The sequence below is a fragment of the Neopsephotus bourkii genome, unplaced genomic scaffold, assembly GCF_033783945.1.
Source record: "Neopsephotus bourkii isolate Nb327-2 ecotype Australia unplaced genomic scaffold, CSIRO-AGI_Nbou_v1 NB_1139, whole genome shotgun sequence".
Classification (NCBI taxonomy): domain Eukaryota; kingdom Metazoa; phylum Chordata; class Aves; order Psittaciformes; family Psittacidae; genus Neopsephotus; species Neopsephotus bourkii.
Window position 1 is genome coordinate 2,150,731 of NW_026901625.1, and position 15,766 is coordinate 2,166,496.

The 15,766-nt window shown below is 57.7% G+C and overlaps 1 protein-coding gene across 6 annotated transcripts in view; it reads right to left on the reverse strand.

The window, feature by feature from the left end:
- ATP2B4 (ATPase plasma membrane Ca2+ transporting 4) overlaps nt 1–15,766 on the reverse strand; it is a 44,640-nt gene that overhangs the window by 6,573 nt on the left and 22,301 nt on the right. For 2 of the 6 annotated variants that reach the window (XM_061362965.1, XM_061362966.1), the window contains exons 4-20: nt 15,462–15,719; nt 14,621–14,746; nt 14,409–14,534; nt 12,822–12,857; nt 11,178–11,339; nt 10,879–11,093; nt 10,432–10,674; nt 10,085–10,326; nt 9,598–9,832; nt 8,498–8,677; nt 7,778–7,865; nt 7,563–7,669; nt 6,500–6,691; nt 6,174–6,387; nt 5,289–5,500; nt 4,596–4,703; nt 4,087–4,269 (exon numbers count right to left, since the gene is read on the reverse strand). In XM_061362965.1, coding sequence (XP_061218949.1) covers nt 4,087–4,269; nt 4,596–4,703; nt 5,289–5,500; nt 6,174–6,387; nt 6,500–6,691; nt 7,563–7,669; nt 7,778–7,865; nt 8,498–8,677; nt 9,598–9,832; nt 10,085–10,326; nt 10,432–10,674; nt 10,879–11,093; nt 11,178–11,339; nt 12,822–12,857; nt 14,409–14,534; nt 14,621–14,746; nt 15,462–15,719 — 2,927 coding nt within the window. Of the gene's footprint in view, nt 1–1,807; nt 2,001–4,086; nt 4,270–4,595; nt 4,704–5,288; nt 5,501–6,173; nt 6,388–6,499; nt 6,692–7,562; nt 7,670–7,777; nt 7,866–8,497; nt 8,678–9,597; nt 9,833–10,084; nt 10,327–10,431; nt 10,675–10,878; nt 11,094–11,177; nt 11,340–12,821; nt 12,858–14,408; nt 14,535–14,620; nt 14,747–15,461; nt 15,720–15,766 lie in introns of all 6 variants that reach the window. The other 4 variants (XM_061362970.1, XM_061362968.1, XM_061362969.1 and 1 more) reach the window with 4 other exon arrangements.

A 15,766-nucleotide genomic window follows, 5' to 3' on the forward strand; every position in this document is an offset into this window, starting at 1 on the left:
TCCACCACTGACCCTGACTTGCTTTGCCCAGCTCCTTCAAGCAGGGCAAAACCCCCATGGGAGACCAGCTCAGCCTTGCAAACCATCTCCATCTGCTGAGGGTTATTCCTGAGATTCCTTCTCCTCCAGCACTCCAGAGGGGCACATCCCTCAGAAGAGCAGTGGAAGGCAGAGGGACACTGTTAATCTGTATGGAGGGAAGTGGAGCTTTGAGAGAGAGAGAGGAGAGGGAAGCAGCAGAGGGAAATAGATAGAAGTCTAGGCAGGAAACAGAGGGAAGACTTAGCAACCTGGGTTAGCTTCTTGTCAAGCTGTTTGCTGCCTGGAAAGGCACAAGCTATCCAAGTTATCTAGCCCCTTGCTGCATATCAGGGAGAACATTTATCCACAGACTGCAAAAAACCCATGGTGTGGTCTCACCCACCCAAGCCCACTACCCTGAGACCCCTCTAAGCTGGTTTTCTTCCCCTTAGGAAGACTCGGTGGTGCACGGATGCAGTCAGGAACAGAAGGCAGCTGCGCTGCTTCAGAAACACTGGGGTTAAACAGAATCGACTTCAAGCATCAGCATCAGCTAAATAGAGAGAAAACAAAATGATCAGGAATTCTCTCTTCTCTCCCACAGTTCACAAACAGTGGAGACTGAAAGCTATTCCAAAAGTCACCAAGGGTCTTTCTTCAATAAGAGGAGAACACAGAAAATGACTGTGCAATAAAAAAAGCCAATTATCCAGGAAAGAAACACTACCTACGGCCAGCCTGGCACAGCCCTGCAGAGAGAGAATCCACGCTCATGTGCTCACAAGCCCGTATACACAGATCACAATGAACACGGAGAGGGGCACTGCACCAGAGAGGGCTTTCCTTTGGACTGGAAGCCCGCAGCTAGATCCAGGATCCAGCTTTCCCACTGGTGTCCAGCAGGGCCACGTTTTCCATCTCCATTTGCATGCAGAGAGTCGCGTGTGTCTGGTCTGCACAGACTGGCTCTCAGTGTGTGCAGAACAAGCTGGGCACCGGTGGAGCCTGGTGCCGTCCCTGCCGAGCTCCAGGGCTCGCTCAGCCCCATCTCACACAGCATGCAAGCTCACAGGCAGGATGGGGATGCTGCTTGCTTACAAGCCAGCTCTGAAACAGCAGGTTGAGCTGCAAGCTCAGAGCTGGGCAGCTCTGATGCATCACCATGGGCTGACTGAGCTGTGGTAACCAGCTGCTCTCCGAACCGAGGAGCAAACAGCCCTTCTCACAGCCATGCAAGAGGCAGGGAGCACACAGGCAGCCCCTTACCACGGCTCAGCCCATCCCAGTAGCACACTGACTGCTGTGGGAAGGTCCGAGTGGCCACTCTGCCTCCAAACAGCTTTGGTAAAGCAACGTCTCTGCCCATCCCTGGGGGCATCCCAGGGCTGGGCAGAGCCGCATGGGAAGACAATGTCACCTTTTGGGTGCACTGTGCCCTTTTCACAGCAATGCTTTTTAGTTGCTCGTGAACACAAAGGTTCTCTGAACTAGAACCACCAGTTTTGGCACCCCTCAGGAGGGTGGACTCAAACATCAGTCCTGCAAAGGAGGAGAAGAGGTAAAACTGGAGGAAGCAACAAGGGATGGGGTGGGGGGAAAGGACCAGGGTTAAAGATGCAACTGCATAAAAACTATTCCTTTTTCAAAATGCTCTCCCGCCCCATCCTTCATTTGGGAAATGAGTGCGAGTCAAGGTTTAGAGGGAGAGAGAACAGGCTGGGTTAGGTTGGTGCAGGTGCTCTCTGTGGTTATTAGAAGTCATGCATTGTAATAGACTATCACTCACTGCCCGCAGGAGGAGATGCAGCAGCAGCAGCAACAGCAGAAGTGGTGGGAGTGGAATTGACGGAGGAAAGAGCTACATGGGTTGGGCTAGAAACATTTTTTACATCGTGGTGCTGGCTCACGATGGAAGGCTGTCTCCTGAGGGCTCCCTGCAAAGAGGAGGCGCCGGTCTGGAATGTGTAAACTACGTCCATCTGCAAAGAACCAGAGAGTGAGATAGCGTCGCCCCGGCCAGAGACAGGGAGAGGGGATGGGGATGGAAGGGAGCAGGGAGGTTGGGCAGACACACAGGGACAGGAAGGAAGAAGGAGGATGGAGAGGTGGGGAGGAGGGAGCCCCCCACCCCGCACTCCCATAAACCCACACCGGGTTTGTGGCTGGCATTTCTGGGAGCAGAGGAGAGGTCCCAGGCTCACAGGGACAGGGTTTATCCCACCACCAAGAAGGAGACTGTGGTGGGAGGGAGCGACAGAGGAAACACCTTGGGTTATCCCAACAATCTGCAGGAGGAGCAGAGAAAGAGAGAGGGTGGGCAGAGGTGCGAGCTGGCAGCCAGTGATCCGGGAAACTGCACTGGGAAAGGGTTTCTGGGCCCTGAGCCCCATGGGATGCGCATGGGGTCTGAATCCTGGGATAGACGATGCTCCATGGCAGCCGGCCATGCTGGGAGACGTGCCAGCCTCTCCCCCAGCCTCCTGCTCTGCACAGGGATGCAGCAAGGAAGCGCCCTCAGTGGATGAGCCACAGTTGCTCTGTCACTGCGCACCGAGGCCAGAGGAACCCAGCAGCATCCAGGTACCACTGCGGCTTCCAGCCCCATCCTGACCAGAGCACAGCCTCGGCTGCACAGCTCCTTAGGGAGGGACACCTCCTCCAGCCCCACACGCTCACCCTGGGGGTGTCTTACACACTGCTTCACTCCTCCAGGCTGATTGCCCTCCACGGAGGGACCTCCCTTCCTGAGTGCACAGGAGTCCTGCAGGGAAGAGCCCCGTGCTCTCCTCCAACCCGCACCGAGTCAGGACAGAAGCCCCAGGATGCTCGGGTTGACCTCGCTGCTCTGCTCCACGACAGGAAGGAGCTGCTAAAGATGCTCCAGGATGTGCCAGCATCCAGGAACGTTCTTCATGTTCCAAGAGCTCATTTCAGCCCAGGTCCATCACAGCTGCAGGGAGATACCTGTGAGGCTCAGCCTCAGTGGCACAAGCGGCCACTGGTACTGCAGCTGTTCATATGCAACTGGACCCTTCCAAAGCAGCCCAGTGCTCCCAGCACATCTCTCATGTGAATGAGCCACACGGAGCTGTCAGCTCAGCCCCATGCACTGCCCTGGGCTGCAGAAAAGCCCATCTGCCCCTCACCACGGGCAGGGAGTCAAGGCTCTCCCTCACCATGAAAGCCTCAAGGCAAGAGCTCACAGAGAAGCAAAGTTAACACAGCACAAAACAGCTGCTGTGCTCGCTCCGTGTCTGGGCCACTTTGGTGACCTGCGTCTGTTGGAGGAGCAGAGGAGGATGAACAGCAGGTTCACAGCAGCCCTGCGTGCCGGGGACGTGGGGGACCTCCAGCTTTCCTCCATGGGGCAGCTCTGCCCCGGTGCCAAGGAAAGACAACAGTGATTCGTTGCAGGGAGCGCTCCCTGCCCTGCCCAGCAGCATTCCAGGGTTAAAAAAAACACCCTTTCAGGAAAAACTGAGTCAGGGAGAAAGAGCTGATGCAGAAATCCACATTAACAGATTGATTCTCCTCCCTTTCTGTGCTGTGGGGCCAAGAGCTTGAGGCCAGGAGGCTGCAGACTGGCAGGGAGGGGTGGCAAGAGCCCTTGGCCAAAGAGCTGTCAGGAAGGGCAGCGGAGGAGTGAGACCAGCGAGGGTCTCATGCAGGCAGATTCCTCTTGGGCACATTCCCCTCTGGGAGCAGCATCCCCACAGTGACCAGGAGCAGCTTCAGAGCTGACACCTCCAAGAGCCCTGGAGGCTCCGTGCCCTGGCCCCACAGCTTCCGAGCACCCTCCTCTGCTGCATGAGGTGCCCATCAGCAGCACATCCAGCCTCAGGCTGCGGGACACTGTGTTCCACATGGGAACAGGCGTGTGCCTCCCCTGGCCCAAACCCAGGCTGCCCCAGCCAGAAAGGCACGGGTGGTGGGAGAAGTCTAGCCCAGGAGGTGATGGCATCCTCTGAGCAGCAGCCTCTTTCCAGGCAGAGCCCCTGGAGAGAAAGAGAAAGAAGGAAAGAGAGAGAAGGAAGAGCCCCCCCCATCCCCACTGCCCCACAGTACCTGTGTCTGTATCCTATTGAGACCCCTGAACCACAGGATCTGCCCGCGCCGCAGCTCCATCTCAGCGTGGTCGATCTCGTCCACGTCTTCAGGCAGCTCCTCCTCTGGGATCTCCTCCTTGGTGATGCCGTGCCCAGCTTCCTTGAGGAACTTCAGGTGGCTGGTTGGGACAGTGCAGATGAGCTGGGAGAGGCAGGGAGAGAGCAGCTCCTTAGCTTGCAGGTTGGGGCAGCGTGGAGCCCACCACCGAAGGCAAAGCAACAAACTGCCAGGACTCAGCTGGGACACCCGGATACCGCTGCTTGGAAGCAGGGTGGGAACAAGGAGCAGATGAACAACCTCCCCTCCTCACTGCTGGGATGGAGCTGGGATGGAGCTGGGATGGAGCTGGGATGGAACATCCCCCCCTTGCAAAGCTGCCTTGAACAAACACCAGGGAGGATGAGGAGGGCAAGGCAGGCTGGGCTGCAAGCGCATGGCACATGGGGTGTGTGTGTGTGTGCTCTTACCTGGCCCCAGAGGAGCTCTCCCACTCCGATAAAAATACACCAGAACCACTGGCTGAGGGTGAGGCCGGAGCAGCTGAACGGCTTCCCCCCAAACTCCACAATGAGGATCTGCAGCACAGGAGAGAACAAGTCACACACTGCAGAGCTGCATCGCGCAGCCATGGGACCACCACGTCCCCTAAAGGCCACACATCTCTTCCCCCTTTCCCAGGGATCGCAAGGGGAGCCAAGGACCTCGAACAGGACAAGGGGTGATGGGTTTAAACTGAAACAGGGGAAGTTCAGGTTGGAGATAAGGAAGAAGCTCTTTGCTGTGAGGGTGCTGAGGCGCTGGCACAGGGTGCCCAAAGAAGTGGTGACTGCTCCATCCCTGGCAGTGCTCAAGGCCAGGTTGGACAGCCCTTGGGCAACATATGCGAGCCATCCCTGCCAATGGCAGGGGTTGGAACTGGATGAACTTCAAAACCACTCAATGATCCATGATCCTATTCACAGGACACCAGAGACACGCTGACCACCCCTGGCACCTCCCAACACTCTCTAGACCCCAATAACCAGGCTTTGAGTCACCAAGAAGCTGCTGGAGCAGAACAAAAGGGCCAGAACAGAGCTGAAGGCAGTGACTGCAGCACACACCGGTCCTCCTGCGGCACGGCCCCCTCCCAGCCCCACCATTCATCCCTAAAGCTTCACCTGAGCTGCAAACGTGCCCAGCACCACAGAGCAGAAGATGGGGTTGCGGTAAATGGCCTCGAAGACGTTCCTCTCGCCGTGGATCTTGCGGGCGTTGATCTCGTTGAACAACTGCATCATGACAAAGGTGTTGAAGACGATGGTGTAGTGCTCGGTGGGCGGGGAGTGCAGCGGGGCATTGCGGCCGCTGTCGATGTCAAAGAACCTCTCCCCTAAGCAGACAAGTGGGATTGGGAGGGGATGGGGAAGGACAGGGAAGAGAGAAGGTGAGATCCTGGCTCCTCGCTTCTGCTTCGCACTGCAGGAGGTGGAATTAGGATCCCGGGCTCTTGCTGATGATCCTGTGACCCAGTTGGAGCCCCCCCGTGCTAGCTCCAATGAATGCTTAAAGATGTTGAAAAGCTGCTTCCCTGGCTCTAGAACTAAACCCCCTCTTCCTTATTACCCTCCTGCTCCCCGTCTGTTATTATTAAGCCTTCCAGTACCTAAAGGGGCTACAAAAAAGCTCAAGAGGAGATTTAGGCAAGGGCTTGCAGGGACAGGCCAAGGGGAATGGCTTGAACCTGCCCGAGGGGAGACTGAGCTGAGCTCTTAGGCAGAAGCTCTTCCCTGTGAGGGTGCTGAGGCGCTGGCACAGGGTGCCCAGAGAAGCTGTGGCTGCCCCATCCCTGGCAGTGCTCAAGGCCAGGTTGGACACAGGGGCTTGGAGCAAGCTGCTCCAGTGGAAAGGGTCCCATAGGTCCCCATTCCATGGTTCTATGATTAAATAAGCTCTGTCCTGGCCAACACAAGTTCATTGAGTGACAACGAAGAACAAGAGATGCAGGGCTGGGGCTTCTGCCCCTTTCTCACCATCCTCCTGCTTGTTGGGGCCTCAAAGCTCACCTGCGAAGAGCAGCGTGAAGATGATGGCAAGCTGGTACACGGCATGCCCCAGGATGTTCTTCATCATGGTGCGGGAGATGAGCGGCTTGTTGCGGCCATAGGGCTTGCGCAGCAGCAGGGACTCACATGGGGGCTCGGTGGCCAGGGCTAAGGAGGCGAAGGTGTCCATGATCAGGTTCACCCACAGCATCTGGACGGCCTTCAGCGGCGAGTCCTGCAGAGAGAATGGGAGGAAGAACACATCACACCACCAAGATCACCCTCTTCTCCCTCCTTGTGTCGCAGGAGCCTCCACTCTCCTCCCACCAAGCCCAGCACCCCCTTACCTGCGTGATGCAGGCCCCCGTGAAGGCCACGATGACGGCCACCACGTTGACGGTCAGCTGGAACTGCAGGAACTTGGAGATGCTGTCGTAGACGTTGCGCCCCCACATCACTGCCTTGACGATGCTGGTGAAGTTGTCATCCGTCAGGATGATGTCCGAAGCCTCCTTCGCCACGTCTGTGCCTGCGATGCCCTTGAGGAGCAGGGAGAAAGCAACAGGGTGAGTCATGGAGCAAGCTCTGCTCTGCTCTGGCCTGAGCCCATCCTGCGTTTGACAGCGAGTTCTACCACAGCACCTGGGCGTGCAGAGGCTCTGTAGCAGTGAAGCCTTCAAGAACAGACATGGGCTCTGGGTCAGTGCTGCTTTTCAGCCCCACATTGGCCACGTTTGTTCTGCAGGAGCTGAGCTCGCTGCTTTTCTCCCCGCTGGCACACAGAGGCGCTCGCTTTGCAGTGATCAAATGCACTGAGGCTCATAAGGAGCAGGCTTTGTCTCGGGCAGGGACACCCAGGCTGCTGCTGCAGGCTGTGAGCTTCAGATGCAGCTGGACAGAGCTGTCCCATGTCCCCTCTGCTCCCCACTCTCTGGAGGTGCAGCACTTAGCCCCCAGCAAAGCCCAGTGCCTGGCCCCATGGAAGGGCTGCTCCTGCACGTGAGGAGCCTGGGTGATGAGCTGCAGGGATGAAGCAGGATGAACTGCAGGGATGAAGCAGGATGAACTGCAGGGATGACCCAGGATGAACTGCAGGGATGACCCAGGATGAACTGCAGGGATGACTTACTGGGCAAGTTACTGACCCCACAGCTCAGCCATCAGGGCCAGGCAGGTCCCTGCAAGTGCCGGGCACCTTTAGCTTGATGTGGTCCCTGCAGCTGGGACAGAGGAGCCCAGCCATAAGGCAGCATCCCACTGACTGCTTCTCATCAATCTTCTGCTATGAATTTACTGAGAATTAAACCAAACCTCCAAATCAAGTTTCACTAATCCACAAATATGAGAATAACCAAGTGTGCCAGTAGTTCTGCACCCAAAGAGAATGGGAAACCCACTGCCCATCTGTACCATAGCAAACCCAACATCAGCTTTCTTCAGAGCTGGGCCATCGTTGGTCCCGTCCCCAGTCACAGCCACCACCTGCCTCTGGTCACCAATGGTGCTGTCAATGATACCTGGAACAGAGACAAGCAGTTGAGAGGAAACTAAGCCCCAAGGGCAGGGGCCAGGCTGCAAAAGCCCCTGTGCAGAGCAGGATGAGACACTGGGAGGCAGCAGCTCACCTTTCACCAGCGTGTGCTTATCTGTTGGGGAGGAGCGCGCCAGCACACGCAGCTTGGGCCAGATCTTGTCCAACTGCTCCTGTTCCACCTGCGGGACAAAGCACGTGTGAGAAAGGGCAGGAGCACCCCTGGAACCTTCTGCCTCACTTAGAGCACTGTGTGCAGTTCTGGTGTCTTCATGTAAGGACGTGGAGCTGTTGGAGGGAGTCCAGAGGAGGCCATAAGGATGGACCTCAGAGCAGCTTCCAGTGTCTGAAGGGGGCTACAAGGATGCTGGAGAGGGGCTCTTCATCAGGGACTGGAGTGATGGGACACGGGGTGATGGGTTCAAACTGAAACAGGGGAAGTTCAGGCTGGAGATAAGGAAGAAGCTCTTCCCTGTGAGAGTGCTGAGGCACTGGCACAGAGTGCCCAAAGAAGTAGTAAAGGCTCCATCCCTGGCAGTGTTCAAGACCAGGTTGGACTGGGCTTGGGTGACATGGCCTAGTGTGAGGCATCCCTGCCCATGGCAGGGGGCTGGAACTGGGTGATCTTAAGGTCCTTTCCAGCCCAAAGCATTCTATGATGCTACAAGACAGAGCCTCCACCTCCAAGCACTCAGATGGTGCAGCTGCACTGGGTACAGACCCCAGCAAGCAGAGGGACCAGCTGCATTTATCCATAGATAAGAGGAAAACCCACCCCCTCCCTGCAGAGCAGGCCCCAGGGCTGCTCTCCCACCTCTCCCTTCTCGTTGCGGATGAGGCGGTTGAACTCCTTCCCCTCCAGGCACAAGAAGTCCTCCCCGGGTAGTAGGATGCCACACTTGGTGGCGATGGCACGGGCGGTGTTGATGTTGTCCCCAGTCACCATCCGCACAGTGATGCCGGCACGCTGGCACTTCAGGATGGCATCTGGCACCTGGGCGACAAGGACAGATGGGTCTGGATGCTCAAAGTATCCCCAGAAACAGGTAGCTCCTTTCCCATCCTCCCTAAAAGGACCTGGAAAGGGCCCTGGTGGGGTCAGGGACCTGCCTCCAGCCAGAGCTCAGTGCTCACACTGAGATGCTGAACCAACAAATCCGCCTCCAGCACCAGCACAAGCGTCAAGAGAAAGCCACCAGGGACTGGAGAAGATGCCTGCCCTGCTCCCAGCCTCATGTGCGTGTCCAGAGCAGCTCCTCCAGCACAGACAACACAAGAACCTCCAGCCCCCAAGGGGAAAGCAACCTCGCTGCCTCCCCTCATCACGCTGCAGTGCTGGGCGCCAGGGCTTGGCCAGGCAATCCATCAAAACAGGGGCACTTGAGCCACCCTGCTCCAGCAGCACTAATGGGTTTAGCCATTACAGAGCGGTGGGGGAAGAGGATATTAGTGAGAAATTAGCAAATTGAATCAGTGGCCTCCAGAGCCGGTGCAGACGGGGCATCTGTAATGCAATTCCCAGCCCCAGATACTTGAACATCTAATCAGGAAAGATGCAAGCAAGGCGGGAGCGTGGGGGCAAGCTCCAAAATGTAATCAGGAGGCAGGTATTGGAGGGCTGATTGCATTAGCCCAGCTGCCTGCCCCAGCAGAGGCAGAGCTGTGAGGGAGGAACCAGCTGCATCAGCCCTGTCCCCCTCACCCCTGCATGGTGCCTCTCAGCACCTTTCAACTGATGTAGAACCCTAATGCACAGACCCCTTTTAGCAACTGGGGGGAAAGAGTGGGCAGAAACACCCTCCCACCAGGTCATTCTGTGCAGGTAGGGGACAGAAACGCCTGCAGGATGGAGTTGGTAGCGTGGGGTACTTCAGAGATGGATGCAGAGGAGCCAGGGCAGAGGGGGTTCGGTACCTCTGGCCGCACAGGGTCCTCTATCCCCACCACAGCAATGCAGGTGAGGTCAGACAGGATCTCGTTCTCGCTGTCCCAGTCAGGCTCGGCATCAGCAGGGAAGTCCCGGAACGCCAGGCAGATGGTGCGCAGCCCGTGGCAGGCCATGGGCTCAATCACCTTCTTCACCATCTCATCCCGGTCCTTCACCTTGAACACCCGGGGGTCACCGTTCTTGTCCAGGATCTTGGTGCACCTAACACAGGAGCGGGATGGAGGGTGAGGGAGGAGCACATGCTGCCAGCATCTGCTCCCCCGGTCACCCAGGTTCCCCATCCCTTCATTGAAGTCACCCTAAAAGAGTGAAACACATCACACAGCAGCACCTCCCTGCTCCAGAACTGGGCACCCTTCACCCTGCAGCCCCCCCCAAACAGCTCCATGGTGCATCTGAGCCTAAAGCCCATGGGATGGGGAGAGGACCAGCGTGCTGAAGGAGGATGGTTACTTGCGGAGGATGATCTCGGAGGCTCCTTTGCTGTACATGCGGAAGCCGCCGTTGCTGTTCTTCAGGACCGTGCTCATGGACTTGCGCACCGAGTTGAAGGTGTAGACCTTGTAGAGCTTCTCCTCTGGCACCTCATTGCGCACAGCCTGGTAATCCTGCTTCAGGTCCAGCACGAAACCCAGCAGGGCACACTCGGTCTTGTTCCCCACTTGCCTTGGTAGCCCGCCTTCCTTCTCGGGTGGCTGGAGAGGAGAAAGGAAAGGAAACGCAATGCCAAACCTGGATACGGCAGGATGGGAGCTGCAGGTGGGAAGACCAGCACGCAAGGTTGTGGTTCTCCAACTCACCAGGATCTTGGATGTGTAAGCTGAGTTGATGGAGACACCGTTGACAATGAGGTCTAGGGTCTTGGGCAGGATGGCTTCGGGATCAGGGATCTGGCGGTAGTGGGTATCCCCCACATAAGCCTGCACCACCGTCATGCGGTTCATGGTGAGCGTGCCCGTCTTGTCCGAGCAGATGGCGGTGGCATTGCCCATGGTCTCACACGCATCCAGGTGCCTCACCAGGTTGTTGTCCTTCATCATTTTCTGCAACAGGCACCACAAGCAGGCAAGTCAGAGCCCAAAGCCTTGAATCCCCTCATCATACCCATGGCGACCCCATTGCACCTTCAGAGCCCAAAGCCTTGAATCCCCTCATCATACCCATGGCGACCCCATTGCACCTTCAGAGCCCAAAGCCTTGAATCCCCTCATCATACCCATCGCAACCCCATTGCACCTTGGTCTCACCTTCACAGAGTAGGCCAAGGAGATGGTGACTGCCAACGGGAGCCCTTCAGGCACAGCCACCACCAACACGGTGACACCAATGATGAAGAACTTGACGAAGTACTGGATGTAAATGGGGGTGCACTCTGCCAGCCAGGGCCGCCGCTGCACCCCAAACGTGTCGATCACGAAGTACAGCACCAAGATGATGACCGTGATGGCTGACATGATCAGCCCTGGGGGAAGAAGAGGCAAAGGAGGAGGTGAGGGGATGCTGGGCAAGGGGACAGCAAGGAGACAGCCCATGGAGGGCCACTTACCCGCCTTCCCAATCTGGACTGCCAGGCGTGTGAGCTTCCCTTGCAGCACAGACTTCTCTTTCTTAGGCACCTTCACCTTCTTCTTCTCCTTCTCCTCATTTTCCACCCCTTCCTGGCTCTTCAGGGGCTGGATCTCTAAGGCCACACCATCCTGAGTTTTAGCTACAGCCCAGGGTAAAACAAGACACCACGTGTGAATAGGAGAGAGACCAGGAAAACCTCTGGGACACCACTGAGAAAGATGGTGGTGAGAGAGAGAAAACCCAGAACAAGAACCATTCCCGACGACACACGCATCCGAGCACATGGAAACCTCCTGTCCCAGGGCCCTGCCTCTTCCCTATGGGGCAGTTTTCTCTTATCTACCCCAGCCCTGTGGATAAAGGATCCTCAGAGCTGACACTGGTACCGGTCACACCTCTAAGGCAGCACTGCAAGGAGCCCTCTGGCCAGGGTCTGGGGTGGAAGCAGGTCTCTCCTAGCCTCCCCTATGGTTGCTTTGCACCCTGCAGTGGATGGGGAGCCTTTTGGGCTGACCCCAGAGAGCCTCCAGTGCTCCCAGTCTCCTGACGAGCAACCCCAGTCCCTCCCAGTGCCACCTGTACAGTGCCTTGTGGGCAGCTCAGCAGCAATCGCCTGCCAGGGGAGTGACGGAGGGGGTGAGATGGAGGGGGACGGTTAGCCATTGGGATGGAGGTTGAAGAGGAGTGAGCCAGCTCCTTGGATCGCAGCCCTGAGCCATCCATCACATCTTTAGCACCCGGGACAGCTGGGCTTTCAGTGGCTACCATGGCCTGGTCCAGCTGGAGGCCTGCACCAGGAGACCCAGCTCAGCTGGAAGTTTTGGAGAGGGATGGGAAGAGGATGGGAAGAGGGTGGGAACCCCCCCCCAAAAGCTGCCTGCAGGCCCCCCAGGACCTGTCCCCTCCTGGCTGCTGCTGCTGGAGACAGCCTGGTAGCTCCCAGCAGCTCCACACCGGACACCTCCACGGTTACAACAGACCCGACACGGACAGAACAAGCACCCGGACACAGTCTGACGGGAAGGAGGGAAACTCAAACTGCTGAGAGGAGAGAGGACGAAAGAGAGAGGTGGAGAGAGAGGTGCAGGGATGGGCTTCCTCCACAGCCTGCAAAGAACAGTGTGAGAAACACTGGCGAGGAGACGCTCACGGAGTCGAGGCCATGGGGGGAGAGGGTACAACCGTCACGTTGGCCAGGCCCCATGGGACGTCACCCCACACACAGCAGCAGGGGACCCACATCTCTGCCCCAAACACAAGCCCTGCAAAGGGACAGCCTCCGAGGGGCACTGCCAGGCTCATGTCAACATGGGTGATAAAGGGATGCTCTGTCGGTGGTCCAGGCTGCTGCAAGAGCCCTGTCCTTCCTGCACAAGAGCTTGGCCATGGGGAAAGGCGGCCACCCCATCCCAGCTACACACAGCCCTATGGTGGGTACCAGAGGGCACCGTGCTGGGGCCACCGGCCACGGGACCACTGCACCCTCTCCCAGGACAACGAGGCGAGAGTCCCGCCGGAGCAGCAAAGAGCACAGACTGATGAGAAGAAAGAAGGAAGGAAGGAAGGAGGAATGCTCAGTAGTTAGTGTGGTGCTGGTTCAAAGGATGGAGAGGCTGGTTACCTTTGTTGCGATTTTCGGGGGCTCCGCTTTTTTTACCTGTTCAAAGACAGAAAGGGTGGAGGGCTCAGCACATGGACCCACGGCCATCATCCGGCTGCTGGGACAGCCCAGGGCCAGCCACGCTCCGGTGGGATCCATACCCAGGGCTCAGCTCTCTGCTGGCACCGCACTCGGTCCATAGCTCACGGCACCGGCAAGGCTCCGGAGCGCCCTGTGCTCCCTTAGGCACCCCATCCCTAAGGCTTCAGGCTTCCCCACCTGCAAAGCATCTCCTGCAACCCTCAGCAGCGCTTCCAAGGGGCATCTGAGACCTTTGGGGAGAAGGAACCACGCAGCAGAGCTTCTCTATGCAGCACATGCCAGGCACTGTGCTCCCTGCCTCCCGCTGCTGTGGGTGCAAGTGGATCCACACAGGAGACACAGAGTTGTCCCCTGCCATGGGCACCACTACAGCCTACTACATGTGTGATGGGCAAGCGGGTCCCCAGTGTGCCTCTACACAACATGGGGTCCCTGCAGTTCAAGCAAGCCTGGAGTGACAAGGGGTTCACGACCTTCTCCCCATCATCCCTTGGCACTATGAAGGGGACAAGCTGCTGAAGCCCCTTGCCCCACTTCACTCCCCAGTCGAGGGCTGCAAGGCACAGGGCTGGTTTGCTGTGGGGCTGAGCAAAGGCTGGGAAAGCACGGAGCCTGGGTGCCTCTGTCCCCACACCAGCACCATTCCCACACCTGATCCCTCACTCCCACCTCCAAGCTGGCAGCTAAACCCCAAGAGCTCCTCAGCTCCCAGTGCCAGTGAAGGGAGGGAGCTGCCCGGCCTGGGCGAACAGAGCTGCAGGAACCCAGCACAGACGCAGCCTGGAGCGGATCCGGATGCTTCCCCCCAACCTGGCATCACATCCCAGGAAGGGCTCCCTGGTGCTGCCGCCAGCAGCTCCCTCCTGCCAGCTCCCTGCACCTCACGGCTGCTCCCAAGGAGCACAGTGACACAGGGGAGAGCAGGAGCTTCCCAAGCCTGGCTTGTGCCAGCGCCGGCTTTAAACCAGCACAGAGCAGGGGAATAAAGCAGTGAGATGTGAGCACCAAGGCATCGAGTCCCAGCACAATGAGGAGCACCTAAACCTGCCGGGCTGCTCCCCACCCCTCCTTCCCCTCTTGCCTCCATCACCAGGGATGCCAGCAGAGATCGTCCCAAGGTTCTGGATGGGTTTCTGTCACCCTATGGACAGCCAGGACTCACCTTCCCACCAAGGCTGTGCAATGGGCATCGCTCTCGGCCACTTCTCCCTCTGAGCATTGATCCCCCCCTCACACCCCACAGCTCCAGGCTGTGCTGCTGGAGAAGAGACAGTTGGAGCCGTGTCCAAAGGAGCCGAGAGCCGAGGTCTGGGTGCTCGGAGGCTTTCCTCAGGGAGCAGGGAGGGATCCCCCTGCACCTCCAGAGCTCACTGTACCTGCCTGGGCCATGGGCACTAACACGCACCCCACAGAGGTGGGGGCAGCCTGACACACAGCAGTGGATGCTTCCCAGGAAAGGGAGAAAGGCAAAAGGAGGGAAAAGGCAGGTTCAATGGATCTCCTTACCTTTCTTCACCTTCTTCTCCTCATCTCCTTCTCCTGCCCCCAGAAGAGTGAAGATGATTCCTGTCTGGGAGTTGATACCCACTGCAGTCACCACCATCCTGCCAGAGCCCTCCATCACATGGGTACCTGGCACAGAAGGAGGGCGCAGTGAGACAGGACACCAGCACCACATCCCATCCCCTCCCCAGCACAACCCCCTCGCAGCTCCTCACCTGAGAGCAGCATGGGGTCTTTCTCCAGGGATTTCTTCACTTGGTCTGACTCCCCCGTCAGGGAGCTCTCATCTATTTTCAGGTCATTGCCCTGGATCAGGATCCCATCCGCTGGCAGGAGATCACCTAGGACAGGAGCAGAGAGGGGGTCAGCACAGCTCACCCTGCCCACCCCAGCGCGGGAAGGATGCTCTGTGTATCAGCAAAAGGACTTCGAATCCAACCTCAGACCAAATCTAGAGAGGGAAGAAGCAGCAGATGGGTATTCTAAGACAGATGGCTATTATAAGATGATATCCAGTAGGTCCAAAACCTTCCCTGATGTAGGAAAGCATTTGTTGGGAGGACTTCTGCTCAATCAGTGCTTCTCCCGTCTGGTTTTACTGAGTCAACAGCCCAAAGCCTCCCAATACACCCAAACTGCTTCACACTACACCAGCCAAGGAAGGCAAAAGGGAAAAGCTCTGTGTGAAAACGAAGACTCTGTTGGACCAATCTCCTTCCTGCCAGGAGCTGCATGGGATGAGCATTCCCCCTGGTAAACAAGGAGCAGGACCTGGTTTAGCCCAAGGGCTACATCTCCTTCCTAAGGAATGGTTCGCCAAGGACAGGAATCCTTTTTGAGACCAACAGGTCACTAAAGCAACCCAATGTGTGCAGAGCCTGGCTGAGCTCCATCACCTCCCCAGGAGCATCTCCCATTGCTCCTGGCCATGGGATGCTGCAGAACAGGACTGGAGGAGGCAATACTCCCCCTCAAGGCAAGAAGGGCTGGCAAAGCAGAGAGGAGGAAGCCCCAGGCTCCGAAGCAGAGGGGCAGCCCCCATGCATCCCCACTCACCGTACTTGATCTGCGCGATGTCTCCCACCACGATCTCTGCCACGGGGATCTGGATCACCTGCCCCTTGCGAATGACCGTGAACTTCTGCTCCTGCTCGATGCGGCTCTGGAGGCCCCGGAACTGCTTCTCCTTGCTCCAGTCATTGAAAGCGGTCACCAGCACCACGATGATCACCGAGAACAGGATCGCTGCCCCCTCGATCCAGCCGGCCTGAGACTCGCCCTCGTCCTCCACGCCCCCCGCAGACTGGCCACACACTGCAGGAGGAGGAGAAACCCTGTTTGTACCCGCTCCCCACTGAGCA